At 48.6% G+C, this 19,068-nt stretch overlaps 1 protein-coding gene across 2 annotated transcripts in view; it reads left to right on the plus strand.

Annotated features, from left to right (window-relative positions):
- Window positions 1-19,068, plus strand: part of LOC138510587 (tyrosine-protein phosphatase non-receptor type 9-like) — a 1,111,802-nt gene that overhangs the window by 848,121 nt on the left and 244,613 nt on the right. For both annotated transcript variants that reach the window (XM_069626356.1, XM_069626357.1), the window contains exon 9: window positions 3,847-3,916. In XM_069626356.1, the coding sequence (XP_069482457.1) occupies window positions 3,847-3,916 (70 nt within the window). The remainder of the gene's footprint in view (window positions 1-3,846; window positions 3,917-19,068) is intronic.

A 19,068-nucleotide genomic window follows, 5' to 3' on the forward strand; every position in this document is an offset into this window, starting at 1 on the left:
GCACTCGCTGGGTGTGGCTAGAGTGCTGAAGTTCTACGTGGACCGCGCGAAGAGTTTTCGGAAAACATCACAGCTGTTTGTGAACTTTGGACCTGTGAATCAAGGGAAGGCTTTCTCAAAGGCTTCCATTTCCAGATGGCTCTCCGGTTGCATCATGCACGGTCACCGGTTGGCAAACCGACCACTGCCCGGCCTTCCGAGAGCCCATTCGACCATAGCGATTGCTGCTACCACTGCGTTCCTGTCTGGTGTGCCCCTGCTGGACATCTGCAGGGCTGCTACGTGGAGGTCGACGCACACCTTCACGAGATTCTACTGCGTCGATCGGGACTCCAGGGAGGAGTCCAGGGTCAGCCAAGCAGTGCTGCGCAACCTGTTCGCTTAAGGTGAGCCTGGTGAGGAGGTAAGAGATGCTTAATGTTGAGTTGTTGTATTGCTTAATGTTGAGCCTGTTGCCACCTCCCGTGGTTGTGCATGTGTATACTGCTATGTATTCTTATATTCATGAGCATGTGAATCCATGCAAGACCCCATGCGGGATAAGGAACAAGTTACTTACCTGTAACTGTTGTTCTCCAGCATGGGTCTGGCATGTATTCACATGCGAACCCTCCCTCCTTCCCCTCTGCGGCTCTTCACTTGGTCATACTGCCACTTTACGTGCTACCAAATCTGAGGATGGCTGCCAGGGGAGGGGCTTAGGTAGAGGGCAGTCATTGGCTGGGGCCAGTATGACCCAGAGATCAGTGATTGGTTACTGCTAAGAAAGACAGATCAGATACTATATCTGATACTGATTTTTTTTTTCTTTACCGAGGATTCCCGGCCTGACGACTGGGAATATTCATGAGCATGTGAATCCATGCCAGACCCATGCTGGAGAACAACAGTTACAGGTAAGTAACTTGTTCCTTACTTACCAACTGTAACGTTCTTTCGATTGGATGTTCCTCCCACGTATTCCTCATCGACCCTCCCAGCCTACCCTGTTAGGCAGAAACCTGTGCAGTTCCCTTGGGGAACACTGCAAAAGATTTAAGACTACAGGTATAGCAGTAAACCCACTTGGTAGCAGTCTGCACCACCCAGATTTACTTGGTAGCTGTGGCTGAGCAGTCAGACTTCCCTCAAGAAGAGTTAGGCAGTATGTAAAGTATACACCATAGGTACTCAAATACAATAGCACAAGCAAACACTGACCAGAGCTTGGTTTCAAAAGTATATAGTTATTTATTTATTAAACACACATAAGTTGAAATCACTCTAGCAAAAATATAGTAAAAACTCTTCAAACACAGTTATAATGAAAGCAGTTTCAACCCTTACTCCTATCTAGACAACTCTAGGTTAACACCACATAATTCGAACAGAGGTGAGTGCTTAACGTTAGATGACACTCTAGTAGGTTCAAGAAAGGGATAAAAGAAACAGAAATAGGTTAAACACACCACTCTAAGGTCCAGAACACTTGCAATAGGCTCAAAGAAGTACAAAGTCACAGGTGAGCAAAAGTCACTAGGCAGGGCCCACTCTTAGAGTAGCCGGAGCGAAAATGTGCCCAAGATCACACTGTTAGTAGGGATTCAAAGTCTTGCAAAGAGTTAGAAAGATTTTAGAGTGGCTTAGAAAGTTTAGCCAGGGTGTCCCAGGCACTCCCAGGTTCGAAAGCCGGGGGCTAAAACTACCCCGTACAGTCGGTGGCAAGGGAAGTCAGGCGGAACACGGTACCTTAAGCGGAAAGGATCCTCCGGCGGTGGCAGTTGTTCCAGGCAGTGGCAGCAAGGCTCGACGTCGGTCAGGGGAGAAGAAGTTCTCGCTGAAGAGCAGAAGAAGAAGGTCGTTGCACTGCCCGGGAAGAAACCAGCCGCGGAGTCCTCCGGTTAAAGGGTTGTACCGACTTTCGCGGTTAGGGGTAAAAGTGTGGTATTCCGGTTGCCGGGGTGCTTGGCACGGGCAAGGCGGCCACGAGATACCTCGGGAAGCGGAAAGAAGGTGAAAACTGGTTGTCCCCACCAGTCAAGGGAAGGAGCCACTCCGTTAAGAGTTCTCCTCGGTCGTCGGGAAAGGTGGTGAGACGGTTCCGCAGGGCTCCACCGGGTGGTGTCGTCGAAGCAGGTCGGCTCAGCTCTTCCCTCGTCGGATTCTTGGTCCTGTGGCGACTTCTGAAGTTCCAGTCCCCAAAGCCCTGCTTTTATGCAGCAAACCCCCATTCACCCAGCCTAGCTGTCACTCAAACATGCTAAGTGGTGAGCCGGCCGGCTCACCACTTGGGCCAATCAGGACGGAGTGCGACTTGAGTTACCAAGGTAACTCAGTCCAGGGTGCCTAAATCCCCCTCCACCCCTCCTAAGTACCCCAGACAGAGTGGCACCACTTTGGAGGGCTTCTGTGGAGAAGCCCGCCAAAAGTGGAACAAAGGGCTTCACTTTGGGTCAGAGTTACAGAGGCGAACGCCAACGCCATTTTAGAATCAAGTTTTGGCAAAGAGTCCCAACCGGAGTTATAATAATAAATATATAAACCGGCGGTATGTTTAAGGCTACCGTAAATAAATAATTAAATGTGTTAGCCTAAAACAATGGGAAATCCCATAGGGAAATATTCGCGGTCGAATATAAAAAGTAGTTTCCACTGCCACCAGCCAAAACTCGATCAGGGGGGACGGAGACGTGCCCCCTCGACTAACAGACCCTGGGGCAATCGAATTGCCCCAGCCAGTACGTCCACAATATGATGGTTTGTACTCGTTCTGTTCAGGATTCAAGACTAGCAAAGTCTTTGGTGACTTTACATGCCCTGGGAGACAGTAGTCAGTCCCAGGGTATGGAGTCTATGTTGGGGAGTCCCTAGGACACCCCTGGGTCACGGCACAGAGGGTGCTGTGTAACCCACATCACAAAAATACATGAGGCCCTATGGAGTAAAAGACCCCATAGCCCATTCAACACAAGGTTTAATCAAGAAAACACACTTCAACATGTCCAAGAGTGAGGGTAAAAGAGTCTCACTCTTGGCAGGAGAAAAAAAGAAACCCCAGAAATCCAGCAAAGCTGCTGGGGGACTCACTAGGTAGGGAAATTCAGCCCAAACAGAGAATTCTCCCTAACATACCCCACAGTACAGTTTGTGATTTACACTCTAAATTCTTTTAAGACCTGGGTCAAAAGAGGCACGCCCTTTTAACTATAATCCATGGGCTATAATACACGAAAAAACAGAACTGAGGCCAACAGGCGCGCTCGAGGCATTTATACAGCGGATGACGTCGGTGCTCGACGAATGCCGCTGAGGGACGACGACGACTCTGCAGCCTCGAGTGGAGCGCCCTTTGGTGGAGAGAGAAAAAATCTCTGAAGCAGCAAAGCTGAAGGTAAGGATATATCTAAGATGAGGAATAAGTGGGAGGAACATCCAATCGAAAGAACATTACAGTTGGTAAGTAACTTGTTCTTCTCTCTTACACGTTTAAATTAAATATCACCTGGTTTTTACATTTTGTCGCCATGTCTGTTTGGTCCTCTTTGCATGAAATGCATCGTGAGCGACTTGCTCATCGTGGAACATTCCATGATTACCATTTTATAATGCGACATGGTTCCCTTGCAATTCGTTTTTGTTCCTCTGAGCAACTTTTTTCCTTTATTGTAGTCCTGGGGATATTATACGTGAAGAGGCTGACTACAACAAATGTCAATGTTTTATCTGGTATTTTAAAAGATTTTAATTTGTTGATCCAGTTGGGGAAACTTGTGATTTGTATTTTTAAAACTAACTCGGGTTTGCTACATGCTATGTAAAATGCATGACTACTGGAAAGTTAAGACTTTGTTTGATTCTTATTTGTAGACAACTGACTACATCAATGCAAGTTTTATGGATGGCTACAAAAGAAAAAATGCATATATTGCAACACAAGGTATGTCTCACCCATATTTATTAGTAACATGACCAGATTATCACGGGATAGTGACCCAATAACAGGGTATGGCCTGAGGCGAAGCCGAGGGCCTTTGCCTCAGGGCATTGGTTGGTGAAGAGTAATTATCTCAAGTGATAATGGTGCCTCCCAAGGTATGTAAGGCTATTAGAACAGTGGTAACAAGGTTATCGTCTTAAGTAAAGCATTTTATTTGAAAATTTGTTTGAAATGAAGCAGGTTTAACATGAGAATGTATTAGGTGCCATCTAAAAGGAAATGGTTTTTCTGTAAGTGTAAACATGTTCCCATGTTTTAGCTTTCTCTTTGATGTGTTAAATAGACTGTTGCAGCTAACAAAAAGGTCCTCTCAGAGCGGCAAGTGTCATGTTGAAAGAAATCTTGCTTGGAAATTGCAGAGCGGTTTCCCAGTTTGCTTTTGAAGACAGAATGTTCATAATGCAGTGACTGTGGCGTTAAGATTGAGTGAGAAGAAGTTATTAACAAGCTCCATTTGCTACTATTAATTTTTATGTTTTCCCCCATTACGGTGAATCCATTATGGATCCTCTCTAGAAAAGCAAAGTCAATATCGTGGTATATTTAATCTAATAACAGAAACAAATAGTTGAGGCATTAAAAACTCACCATCATAAAACAGGTGAAGGAAAACTTGAAGGAAGTGCCACTGATGGTCCTCTTGTTTTCAAAAAGCCTAGGCTATTAGTAGCTAAGAACCAAACCGTCAATTACACCTCCCCCTGTTTTAGTCTCGGGAGGATAGCTCAGCGGCAAAGTTCTCACCTTGGAAGCAAGACGACACAGAGCAACACAGGTTCGATCCCTGGGCCCGTGCTTAGAAACATCTGGGTATTAAGCACGTTATAAATAACCTATCATATATCATATCATATGCAGAGCAGTATGCGGCACTGTCAGCGACACTTGTCCCGTTGATGACGACTCTGTCTACTAAGACCATCACCTCGTCAATGACCAGGACCATGCCGCTTCGATGATCGCTTCAATGGCTAGCTCTTCGTCGACGAACCCGTCAATTAAATCGGCTCTTCCTTGATCGACGAGATGTTTGGCAGCGACTGTAGATTCAACTTTCACAACAATGACTATTCCAAGGGTCTCTTTACCTCTGAGGTCTCCGTTAGCAGTACTGGCCACAACCTCATCGTTGGCGCCCATTAAACAGATCCCCATCTTCGCCTCCTTCCCGAAGGACTTGGGGAGTGTGAAGGAATTGCTGCTGCCGTCTGATTTCTTGTCAAGACCAACAAGGGTGTCCCCTCCGGCTCCCGTGGGGATCGCTGAGGAAACCTCCTCCCAGCTATTCCAGTTCTGAGGATGGGGGCCAGGGACACATGTCACAGGAGGGATTTCTGTATCATGAGCCATACCAACCATTTTCTCCTTCAAGGGGTTTCAGTCCGGCTCCTACCCCAGCTGCACAGATTGCTCCTGCACCGGCACCAAGGGTTAGGTCACTGGTCATCCTCACCAACCTGCACAATTTAGTGGTGGAAAGTCCGCAACGGCTACCTACTACCCGTGTGCCTGATCCTGCCCAAAGTCCTCCCAGGCCATCAGCCAACAGTCCCCACAGGCGTCGGCTGACGCCACTCTGCAGGACGCCTGTCGCATCTGGATCTGGGGACTTGACCCTAGTGGAGGAGGAGCCTGTGCGCACAGACACGGGCGCTGACACGGCTATGAGGATTATGTCCCTGCTGATGGGGGAACCTCTGGATGTTGACGAGCCCGCAAGGGCTACATCAGATAAAATCGGCTCTTGCCATCATCTCAAAGGCGTCCGAACTCTTCAGCCTGGTGCCGGAAGAAGAAGGAAGGTTTCCTTTGTGAACGACGTGCGTCTACAAGGAAGACCGTTGTCGGTTCCGTTGTTGCACGACGTTTGGGAGGACGGATTGGCCATTATGAAAACTCCAAGTACCACGGCATCGAAGCAGGACGAGCTGGACAAGAAATACTGGATCCGGGACTCAGCTCCCAGGAGTCTCAGGTCATAGAATTCTCCGGACTCTATTGTGTTGGCCGCCACCAGGAAACAATCGTCCAGTCACTCATCTTCCATGGTGCCTCCGACCAGGAGTGCAAGAAGCTAGATGCAGTTGGCAAACGCATCAGCTACACTGCAGCTTCTACCATCAAGGCCACCAACGCCCTTGCCACCTTGTCTAGTTGCGACATGGAGCTTTGGTACAGGCTCGGGCCTATCCTGGATATGCTTACGGATGACGAGAAGGCTGGTGCCTTGGCCCTATACCAGGAAGGATAGTTGGCTTCGGATCACGCCATACAGTGATGCTTAACCTAGCGGACTCCTGGTTCCATCTGATGGGGAATAGTGTTGCCCTGCAGCACCAGGGGTGGCTGAAGGCCACAAACATTCAGGTTAACGTACAGTCCAAGGTTGTGGACATGCCTTTCAATGTAGCCAACCTGTTTGGGAAGGCAGGGGATGGAACTCTACAGGCGATCAGACGGACACAAACACGGCACACTCTCTGGGGACCCTGCAGCAGAGGAGGTTGTCCTTTCGTTCCCATAGGGACAGAGTGCCCAGTTGTTCCCCGGGGTACTTCACCCCCTACCATCAGCCCTCCTGCTCCCCCACCCAGGAAGCCTACAGGGACTGCTCCCGGCCTATGGCAGTGGAACCAGCGTCACCGTCATCCGCAGGCCAGGACTTGACACCCAATCAGGCCCGGACCGACCGTGGACCCACACCCACACTTTCGCACCCCATTGGGAGGCTGACTAGCAAACTTTGTCAAGAAGTGGAGAAAGATCACTGCAGACAAATGGGTGCTGGACGTTCTTCAGCAGGGACACGCTTTAGAATTCCAAGACAGATGCCCCTGCAATCCACCTGTCGCATGTCAAGAACTTCACATGGCCTAACTGCTACAGGAAGTTCAGGCCATGTTGGGAAAGGAGGCCATAGAGCCTGTCCGTCAGCACCTCTGGGGCTCCGGGTGTACTCCAGATACTTTCGGGGAAGGAAAAAGTCAGGAGGATGGCGTGCGATCCTAGACTTACGATGCCTAAACAAGTACCTAAAGTCCCAAAAGTTCAGAATGGTCACATTGCAGCATGTGCTTGATCAGCTTGAGGAAGGGGATTTTCTGACAACTCTGGACTTGGAGGACACATACTTCCACATCCCCATTCATAGCAAACATCGGACGGTCCTGCATTTTGTAGTCCAGGACGGCACTACAAGTTCAAAATCCTACCCTTTGGCCTGAAATCGGTTCTGAGGGTATTCACAAAAAGCTTGGCCCTGGTAGCATCACACCAATGCTGCAAGAGCATACATGTCTACCCTTATCTGGACGACTGGGTCATTCACTCCCGCTCTGACGCGCCAGTGTCCCAGCACACAGTGGAGACCATACACCTTCTGACTTTGCTTGGATTCTCGAGCAATTATCCGAAGTCCTGCCCTGGGCGCCCCTCTCAACTTGTTGCATGTCTGGCGACCCCCACCCTCGGAGGAGAGGGTGAAGGCCATCCTAAGCAAAGTTCAGCACCTGTCAGCAATGTGCAGCGCAACAGATCCGGTCCATCTCATTTTCAGGTTCCAGATGCAGCCTCTGCAGGAATTCCTAGACGCAAGGTTGCCGCAGGTCACAGGCACTTGGCAGACAATATCGCCCTCAATCAGGCATTCCTGCAGGCTCTACAATGGTGGGTGGTGCGTCCACATCTCAGTCAAGGAGCTCCCTTTTGGATCTGCACGTACCAGGCCACGGTCACCACAAGCACCTCCCTAGAGGGTTGGGGAGCCCATACAGGACAGTCTCATGCCAGAGGCCTGTGGCTCCCGAAGGACAAGGACAATCACATAAACGTCCTGAAGCTCCAGGCAGTCTTCTGGGCCCTCAAATCCTTCCAGCCTCAGCTAGAATGGAAGGTGGTGAGGATCTTCACGGACGACACCACTGCCATGTTCTACATCCGGAATAGGGGCGGCACTTGATCCCGCACTCTCTCCCTGGAGTCCCTGCGTCACTGGGCCATTCTTCAGGACATGTTCCTCGTCGGCCTTTCACCTGGCTGGCACCAAGAACACCATGGCGGACTCGCTCAGCAGGGAACTGCGATCCTGTCATGAGTGGGAAATTCAACAAGCCACGCGTCTCATCCCTTCAGCAGGTGGGGTCCTCCCCAGATTGACCTCTTCGTGACAGCTGCCAAAACCAGATGCCGGAAGTATGCCAGCAGAAATCCTCAGCCGAGCAGTCTGGGGGATGTCTTCTTACTCCTCTGGGGCGGCCTGTTCTGGACGCCTTCCCTACGATTCTGCACCTATTACATGTGATCAACACACTCCGATGTTGCCATTACAGGAGGAACCTCGTCGTGCCGTCATGGATGGGGCAGATCTGGTACTCGGACCTTCTCCATCTCTGTGGCACCGTCCATCAGACTGCCTCCACTTCCCTACGACCTCTCCAGGAAAATGGAACAATACTGCACCACAAACCAGCGTTGCTGAGCCTCACGGCCTGGCTCCTGCAGCCCTAGAATTTGGGCATGATTCCCTGTCAATGGAGTGCAAAAAGATCCTGGCCAAGGCCAGAGTTTCCTCTACATTGTCTTATTGCAGTCACAAATGGAAGCGCTTCACGCTGTGGTGCAGGACTCAGAAGATTACAGCTCTGCAGATCCTCCTGTACCTGCTTTCGCTGGCCAAAGCTCGGCTAGCTCCCGCCTCCATCATGGTTCCTCTGGCTTCCATATCCCGATACACCAGGGAACCGGGCAAGTTCTCCCTGTGGTCGCACATCCTCATCAAGGAGTTCCTCAAGGGCTTCTTCAAGACTTTTCCGCCGGTGAAGGTTCCTGTCCCAGCTTGGGAGCTCAATGTAGTTTTCTCTAAGCTCATGGGCCCTCCATTTGAACCGATACATCAGGTCCTTCTGAAGTTTCTCGCGTGGAAGACTGCTTTCCTGGTGGCCATCCCCTCTGCCAGGCGAGTCGGGAAGATCCAGACCCTCTCTTGCAAGCAGCCGTACTTGACCTTACACGCTACAAAGGTAGTGCTGTTGGCTCAATCCACCTTCATGCCAAAGGTTCCTTTGGGGTTCCATCTCAACGAGCCTTTGGTTCTGCCCGTTTTCTTTCTGAACCCTTCCGTGCCTGTTGAAAGGATGTTGCATTTGCTGGCTGTTGCTTGTGCCTTGCAATTTTAAGTGGCACGCACAAAGGATTTTCGGAAGGCGTCTCAGCTGTTTGTCAGTTTTTGGATCTCCGAGACACTAGAAGGCCCTGTTTTAGGCTTCCATATCAAAGTGGCCCTCCAGCTGTATCATGCACTGTCATCATCTGGCCAACTTACCTCTTCTAGACCGAACGAGAGCCCACTGCACCAGAGCCATCACAGCAACAAAAGTGTTTCTCTCAGATGTTCCCCAGCTCAACATCTGCAGGCCTGTTATGTGGAGGTCCACCCCCACCTTCACGAGATTCTACTGCATCAACAGGGATTCCAGGGAGGCTTCCCGGGTCGTCCAAGCATTGCTATGCAACTGGTTTGTTTGAGGTGAGTCTGTTAAACGAGTATGTGTATTGCTTCCTTTGAGCCTTGCCACCTCCCATGGTTGTGTATAAATACTGCTGTGTAATCGTATTCATGAGCATAAGAATCCATGCATGACCCCATGTTGGAGAAGGTTAAAGTTACTTATCTGTATCTCTTGTTCTCTGGCATGGGTCTTGCATGGATTCATGTGCGAGCCCTCCCTCCTTCCCCTCTGGCTCTTCTTGGTTCATACTGCCACTTTACATGCGCAACCAAATCTGAAGATGGCCAACAGGGGTGGGTTTTGGGAGGGCGAGTGTCATTGGCTGGGGGCAGTATGACCAAAGGACAATGATTGGATATAGAGGAGACGAGCAGTTTTCCGTCTAAAGCGAAACTGCTTTTTTTACCGAGGATTCCCAACCTCACTACAGGGAATTTTCATGAGCATGTGAGTCGACCCAAGACCCATCTTTGAGAAGAAGAGTTACAGGTGAGTAAAACCTTACTGACCAAGATTACTGAAAATGTTGGCACTGAATCGACTGCCTTACCTTATGGAACCAGAAATTACGTGAAAGCAAATGAGTGGCTATTGGAACAAATTGGTTGGCCCACACAGGAGCACACTGGTGGAATATGTGAAGGGTATATCCAATTTAAACAGCTCCTAGGAACAAAAGTTTAAACTTAAGATTGGAACCTGAACTATTCCCATCGTCCGAGACTAAAGTCTTGTCAAGTTGTGTCACAGGTGGTTCATAAATTGAAGAAGGCACAATTGTATGTATTACAGTGTCCCAGTCCATCTTTTAGGAGGTTAATTTTACTGCTGTGCATCCATCAGCTTCCAGTTTTGACTGTTAATAGTCCTAACCTGAAGATTTTGCTAGAAAATAGATATTTTCTTCTATGTAAATTAAGACATTTGCTCAAAACATCTAAGCACATAATGACCAAATGTCGGATGCTAGGCAGTCTATAAATGTGCAATTTGGGTCCTTTTGTCCATGACTGATTTAATCAAGAGTGAAGAATTTTGGTTTTACTGCTTAAATTCAGCTCTAACTGCGCTGCAACTTGCACTTTACCATATTTGGATGCACGTTTTTAGATTGTTGAATTGAATATCGTGCTTAGGTTTTAGTTGTGAATGTTAAATATTAGCAAGGATTTCTTTTATTTGTCTTGCATGTTAAAATGTGAAATGTGGTTTTATTAAATGAAACTGATGTCAATGTATTTGACTTTTTAATTCGTGTTTGCGGATATGCAAAAGTTCAATTGAACTAGACGCATTAATAAATAAATAAATAAAATTGCACAACTTTTCTTGGACCAGTTCCCTGGTTACAAGCTGGCCCGCTGGCTAAAAGTGATACATATAATTCCCACCTTTTCCAGAGCAGGAGGACTTAATAGTGGCGTCACAGTAAGGGTCACATCTTGGAAATCACAAACCTGCAACTCGGGCGTATATGGAAACTGGATCTGCAACCCATTCATCAGCCGCCCCCAAGCACCAACAGTGCACGCTACCGGATCAAACCGTCAACTCTCATCCACTCTAATCTTTACAAACGTCCCCTGTAGGGAATAGGGATGGACTGCTCTTTTTTCCACCCGTGAATGAGGGTACAACGGAGAGCCAAGTATTCAGTTTGATGCAAATGATACCTGAGCAGAAAGAAATTATCATTGAAGATCAGGTGCATTCAGGCTCATATGTTCTTATCAAAGTTTCCCATTAATTGTGGGCTGTTTCGGATGCCAGGCGAGTTTTATCAACAGTGATCCGATCGTCTTAGAGTGATGGTCCAGGCCAAACTGGGATACCTAGGGGGGAAAAAAAGGAATTTGGGCAAAAAAACCTTTTTCATTATAGCTATCCAATCTAGCAACGTACGTGGAAGGGTAACCAAACAGTCAATTTTCTGGGCCAGGATGTCCAAGTATGCCCTGTCTTTTGTTCAGCAATGACAAATGATTTCATCCATTTGATTCTTAACCTAGAGACTTTCCCAAAATGTTCAATCTCTTTCGTGAGCAGAGGTGAATTAATTACTGGATTTGTGATGTAAAAAATATCGTTAGCAAACAAGGAGATCAGCTCAAGTGCTCCGACCAAAGCAATACCCCTCTGTCGATGTAATAGTCTCAGACAAACCACAAGCGGTTCCATTGCATGCGCAAAAAAGAAGTGGTGACATAGGGTTACCCCTGCCTCGTTTCTCACCCTAGTCTAAATGCTGATGATCGGCGGCCCAACAATCCAATCTGAGCTGTGACATACATATACAGTAACCGTATACATTGTAAAAAGTATTGCGGAAGTCCCACCATTTGCAATACCGCAAACAAATAGTCCCAGGATGCCGAATCTAAGGCCTTCTCCATATCTAGCAAAGCCCTGACTGCCTGCTTATTCGGCTCCATTTGTGCCAGGATTACAAAAATTGGTCTCAAGTTGAGCGCCCTAGAATAAAGCCAGACTGATCCAGATGAACCAGAGAGGACATAAAGGGAAGAAGCCTAGCCGCAAGAATTTTATAAAATATCTTGGTATCAAATATATCAATGAAATTGGCTTATTCGATGCACATTCTGAAGAGCCCTTGTCTGGCTTTAAGATCAAAGATATTATACACTCTCTTGTACCAGAGGGAAGCCTTTGCATATGCATTGATTCCTGCCACACGTGTAGCAAAGAAATTGCCACATTCGGTCCGTATTCCTTATAAAATGAAACCATAATCCCATTTGATCCAGGAGCCTTAGAGGAGGACAAGTCCTACACAGTGGTCATAATATCATGAAGTGTAATTGATGCCTTCAGGCTCATACGAGCCTCCTCATCCAGTCCCCTTAATGGGGTCTCGCTGACAAACGCACAGAGTTTTGCATGGTCCTGCTTACCTCTTTCTCGATATAAAGATTTGTAAAACTTGCTACGGGGGGTGCGCTCGAGAGCCTGAGGAAGCTGGCCACTGGGTGATGAAGCTCCTTGCCTGATGAGCACTCGTGCCCAAATTTGTCCTGCTCCGCCCGACCTGGTCGAGACGATGAACAGCCCTGTGTACAGCTAAACACCTGGGGAGTAGACGGGCTTGTGGCGCTGCAGGAGGCCAGTCGCCGAAGTATGACTACGTTCTTCACCAGAAGGGCCCTTATGTGAACTGGGCCGCTGCGCTGGCTGGTGGAAGCCAACGTGATGATGGATCCCACCTCCAGCTGTCGACTGGGAGATGGCTAGACAGTCCATGCTCAGCCACCACCGACAGCCAGCAGTGCAACCTACCCACCCCCTGGCCAGGAACTTCAATCTGCGTGGTGCGCCGAAGCCCGCTTCTGCACCTCGATCCACAGGGAAGACAGGGCTGATCAGGCATCTCAATTTGATGGGTGCTGCAGGGCCCTCTGCTTCAGCCCGCACCACAAACGGACAGGACCCCTGCGGCATAGATGCCGATCCCATGACTGGGACTGCAAACAAACCCTTATCACGAGCGTCTGAGCGGGGGCTCCGGCCACGATCAAGAGAACGACACTGTGATGGCTACTGCTGGCATGTGCCCACGTCTTGAATGCTGTATTACTAAAAGGACTGACCCCACGCAACCAGGCTGAGAACCACACAGTGGCTCATCTCCAGGACCTGGCCACTCCATCTCCAATCTTACCACGTGGGCCCTGCGTCCCACAACACAGCCTGCCCCGGGCCTCACCAACTACCAACAAAGGTCTTCTGGAACTGAAGGGACCCCACCACAGGGGACCCAGTCTGACTGGTGCCCCCAGAAGGGTGGGTTGACCCCCGGCCAAGCCACTGAACACTCCCAATATCAACCAGCACCGACTATGTGAGCCAGAGAGGGGTCCCTGCCTGCATACATTCACACTACGGGCCTGGTGCATGCACATCAGGCAGGCTGCCTGCCTCCCCTGGATTCAGCTGCAGATGATGTAAGTCGCCATCTTTGGGTCTAAGCACAGCAAATAAGCACCAGCCTGGACGATTAGGCAACCCTACAGCACAAACAGAGGGCACTGTGTCACCACCTCCCGGGATACCCTCAGGATCCGAACGCCGCGCTGCTGATGCCTGCCCTGGCCCTTGTCTGGCCTTGAGGTGCTATCCCTGTTGACCCACCAGTTAAGGTCTTTGTGTGCAAGCTGGGAGCTGAGGTGGGAACGTACCCATCGAGGCAATCAGCCCTGGAGCTGTCGGGCTGAATAACATCCTGCTCTACACCTTGCAGTTGTTGGAGCATGCAACAGCTCCCCAACAGCCTTGTGGTCGACTGTGAAGTGGACTCTGCCAAACCTACCATTAACCAGCTCTGCAGGTCTACCAGGCAAGTGCAAAGGATGGATATACAATAGCAACGCCAGGCGACCCTGGCCGAAATAAAACTCAACGACCAGAAAACTCAGGAGACCAATGCCTCCATCCAGGACATCAGTAAGGAGAGGCAAGACATGACTGCACGCATGAAAACCCAGGGCGACAGAACAGCGCATCAGCATGCTTGGGGATAAACAAGACACAACCAACACATACATTGATGGGCTGATCAGTGCAGCTGGAAGACCAAGAGAATAGGCATAGGCGTAACAACCTCTGCCTTGTGGGGCTTCTAGAGAACACCAAAGGGAGTGACCCCGAGGGTTATGTATGTGGCCTTCTGTAAGTCAATCTGCACTTTCGAGGACCTGTGTTCCTACATCATCGAAAGGGTACACAGGGCCCCCATTCCCAAACCACTGCTTGGAGATCTGCCACACCCCATCACGATGCAATTATTAGACTTCAAACACAAATTGGTCATACTTGAAACGTGCCGGCCAGTGCGGGCTATTCGTCTTGAAAGCAATACGATCCACATATTCAGCAATTATTCTATGCAAGTGTTGAGGCGCAGGCGAGCCTTCAATCACCTCTTCGAGGCGCTGAAGGGGTCCGAGCGTAAACATTATCTAAAATTCCCAGTTGTGTGGTCCATTCAGCTAATCCACCAAGGCATTCTTTTGAATACCCGGAGGACGCATGGTGGTTTCTAAAACTCTGGGATATAGTCACCTCACAGTTCACCCCAGTGGAGGACCGGCCGTTGAGGGGAGAGGGACAACATACCAGCCCCAAACGCAGTGGCAGAAGGAGCCACTGGACTGCTGGAAGAAGACTGGCAGGAAGCTGCTAGGCCTAAATCGACGGACCGGAGAACAATCAAACCTCTCGTGACACATTAAAGACACAAATGGACATGAGGATATCTGAGCTGGAGAGAAGGGAGTCTGAAGGAAAGCTGAAAATCGATGACTTAGAGAATCGGGAACGAAGGAACAATCTCTGCATTTTCGGGTTTCTGGAAAGAGAGGGAGAAACCGAGAGGGACATTAAGAGGTCAATCATGGAGATGCTGAGGCTCCTTTTCGTCTCAAAAGTGCTAGACGAACCTACAATCAATAGGGCCCACCTTGCGGTGGGAGGAGCAGGGGGTCCGAGGATGGTGCTGGTGAGGTTTCATTACTTTGCGGAAAAGGTGAAGATTCTGGAGAGGGCAAGGAAGGTTAGCCCAGTGGTCTATGGTACTGCCAAAACAACCATACACCAGCACCTCTCACCTTTTATGCTGGCCAGAAGGAAACCATTTGGTCCCCTTATGAAATGGCTCACTGATAAGGGAGTGCCGTACCGCTGGGGCTTCCCCTTCTCTTCTTCCTTTGAGCATGAGGGATACTCGTACAGGCTTTTTACGGAAGATGACACACAGAGGGCGATGACTGAATGAATGGGAGACTCCTGATCCCTGCTTCAGGGCCCTGGGGAGGTGATGGAAGGAGCATGCAGCAGAGACCAGCTTAAAGATAGTCAACGGATTCCCAGAACATGGAAGTTAAAGAAACGTAATCCCGCATCCCCCTAACCCCCCCACCCCCCAAGGAGGAAGGGGGATCCGCTGATAGTTGCTAGGACTGGTGCTGCTGGGGACAAATTCAGTGAGGGAGTATATGCGGGAGAACCGAAGCGCAGCCGCCCCCGACGGGCCGCCAATGGGTTGGGAAAATGAGGGGGGGAAGAGGTGGCTAGTGGGGGTGAGGAAGCTCGAGATATTCTGTGCTGGGGGGCTCAGGGAAAAGGGCTTTTGTTGGGCTAGTCCTGAGTTTGGGAGGACCTCTGGTGATTTGATCCCGTACTAGGTGACTAATCTGGGCGGGATTGGATGCCGGGGGGAGGGGGCAGTCGACCGGGGGAGTTCAGTTTGATTGTTTCATTCATAGTTCAGAGTGTGCTCATTCAAAGTTGCTTTAGTGTCTGGCGGGCTCCAGGGACGGAGGTCCACCGATGGAACTGTCTCGGGGAAGGGTTGAGTTATGTGGGGTCCAAGCAGCGAAGTAATGTCCAGACTGGGTTAAATCTTTATTGGTTCCCTCAATGTACGAGTCCTCAACTCGCCAAAGAAGAGGTCAATGGTGCTCTGTGAATTTAAGAGGGCACGATTGGATTGGATGTGCATTCAGAAGATGCACTGGCTGAGGGGCAGGGAACCCTGACTGTGGTCTCAGGAGGTGGGTGACGTGTTTATGGCATCTGATGTGAGGAAAAGGAGGGGGGTGGCAGTCTTGGTCTCAGCCTGAATGGGATTTTTGGTGGAATCGGTTCTGTCTGGTCCGAACGAGAGATACAGCTTTGTTAAGGGGCAGTTACAGGGAACCCTGGTTAACTCTGGGCTCTGTCTATGCTTCAAACGTGGACCAGTGCAAATTTTGGGAGGAGATGAGGGGATACTCTGATTACCTTTGTGGCGGGCCAACTGGTGGTTGGGAGGGTGGGAGGGATTTCAACATGGTGTTAGATCCCGTAAGGCACCGTAAGTGGATGCAGGAGGGGCTGGCCTCCAGAGTGGGGACTAGAGACTCAGTATACTTCAGACAAGTGAATGAAGTCTTGGGCCTTGTTGACTCCCTCATCCCCCCTGGAGGGGATAGGCCATGCACCTATTTCTCAGCAGTACACGACTCATTCTCACGTATAGACATGATCTTCGTAGACACGACCCTGAAGGCGCAAGTTCTAGACTCACAGGTCGCTACAATCCCATGGTCAGACCACAATATGGTGTGGATTACAGTGGGCACGAGGAGACTCCAGTTGAAGCTCTCACTATTTGTGGACAACATTCTGGGGTACCTCACCGATGTCCAGCCGGCACTCGTGGCACAGATCTCGGAGTATGGCCGCCTCTCGAGGCTGAAGATCAATGTTGAGAAATCATTTATTTATTTATTACATTTGGTACTCGGCCAGACCCGCGGGTATCACGGCGAAAATTCAATAAATTGTAGCATTTTTATACAGGGTTACAGTTACCATCACATAGAACATATTTTATACTGAAATGCATATAATCATGTAATCACCTTTCTTATACTAAGTTCCAATCGGTCAAAGTAGCAGGTCACATTTTGTTTAAACACTAGTTGCAGATCTAGAGGGGACCCCTAGTGGTACATGAGGGCCATGGGGCTACGTTTGCTGTTTAGATTCAAAGAAGGGGGTAAACCAGAGGCATTCTATTAGGTTAATATTTGTTAAATAACCAGGTTTTCAGTGTTTTTTTTAATCTTAGTAGGGAGTCCTCATTTTTGATACTAAGGGGTAGTGTGTTCCAGTGTGATGGGGCTACGACTTTGAAGCTGCTTCCTCCTGCTCTACTTTATTTGTATTGAGGAAATTTCAAGAGGGTCAGTTTATTAGGTCTCAGCATCCTACAGGAGATTTTTTTCTTGATGGTGTTGTTGAGGTAGCTAGGCGCTTTGTTGGTGATGCATTTATAGACGTTGCTGTGTGTTTTGAAGATGATTCTTGCTTCAGTTGGCAGCCAGTGGTTTTCTCTTCTGATGCTAGATATATGTTCTGACTTCTTTATACCTAGAGCCGCTCGAAGGGCTTTGTTTTGTAATAGTTGGATTTTATTTAAGTTGGTTTTGGAGGTTCCTAGGAAGAGGATGTTAAAGTAATCCAATTTCGTTGTGATGCAATTTGTGAGGGTGCGAAATTGGCAGCTGAGTGCAATAAGTTTTGCTGTGGAAGAGGAGAGGGTTGCTATTTGTTTGTGCATAGTGAGGTTGGCACCTATATATACAGCAAGAGTTTTAACTTGTTTGAGTACTGGGATCTGTGTACCGTCAATGTTTATGTGAGAGTAGATAGTGTGGAGGGAGCTTATTATTTTTTGGGAGCCCACGATGAGGACCTCCGTTTTCTCATCGTTTAGGCAGAGACTGTTTAGGGCCATCCAATTTTGAATTATAGAATAACCTTTATTGATAGTGTCAGTGTCTTGGGTGTAGTCACCTGTGATGGGGATGAGGATCTGGGTGTCATCTGCAAAGTTGGTGTAGATGACACCCATATTGTCAAGAGCCAAGAATAGGGAGTTTAGTATAATCATTGTAGAGGGTGGGCGAGAGGCAGGATCCCTGGGGGACGCCTATGGGTACTACTATAGGGTCCGCTGCATAGTTTCCGATGGCAAATCTGGATGTGCGGTCCGTTAAAAAAGATTGGATCCACTGAGTAGCGTTAATAGAGAAATTAAAATCTTTTTTAGGGTGTTGCAAAGCTTGTCATGGTCTTCCAGATCGAATGCTGCTGATGGGTCCAGTAGCAGAAGGGTGGCTAGTTTGCCTGAGTCTCTGCTAGAGTCCAATTGGATTTTCAAATCCAGGAGGGCTGTGTCCGTACTGTGGTTGGGCCTAAATCCAGATTGTCTGGCTCCTAGTAAGTTATTTTGTTCGAGGTGGGTTTGTATTTTGTTGTAAGCTATTTTGTCGATAATTTTAAGTAGGAAGGGGACAGTCGTTATGGGCTGGTAGTTCGTGGGCACTAATGGATCTAATGTAGGCTTTTTTAGTAGAGGTGTGATCTACGCCGCTTTTATGCTAGCTGGGACCTGATTGGTATGGAAGGAGGCATTCACGAAATTGGTAATTATGGGTGTGAGAGTAGGGGCACATAATTTGTTTAGGTGTGCTGGAAAATTGTCTCCTTTGCAGTTTGAAGCTTTAAGTTTAGATATGGTATTAAGTATTACATCATGTGAAACTGGTGAGAAGTTGAAGAGAGGGTTGGTGTCTACTATGTTCATGGATATTTGGTTGGACTTAGACGGTTTATCGTAAAGGAGATTTCTTTTGGAGATGATTTTATTTTGTAATAGTTTGATTTTGGATGCCAGTGCATCTTGGATTGTGGTGCGCCATTCTTTACTTGGTTGGGCTGGGTTGATTATGGGGATCGGATTCTCCAACTCCTTGAGTATGATGAACAGTTCTTTGCTGTCAGAGGATGCATTACTGATTCTGGTGTTGAAGGCATCTGCTTTATGGGTAATGATAGCTGATTTATAGATTTTGTTTGCAGAGTTGAATGCTTCCAGGGCTTCTAAGGTATGGGTTTTATTTAGCCGGTGTTCGAGCGATCTTTTAATCCGTCTAAGAGCGACTATTCCTAGTTAAACCAGAAAGAGGATTTTTTATCCTTGCGTTTTGTTTTGTCAACACAGGGTGCTAGGGTATCAATTGT

This window comes from Ambystoma mexicanum, chromosome 6p (genome assembly GCF_040938575.1).
Source record: "Ambystoma mexicanum isolate Mex_15411 chromosome 6p, UKY_AmexF1_1, whole genome shotgun sequence".
In the NCBI taxonomy this organism is placed as follows: Eukaryota; Metazoa; Chordata; class Amphibia; order Caudata; family Ambystomatidae; genus Ambystoma; species Ambystoma mexicanum.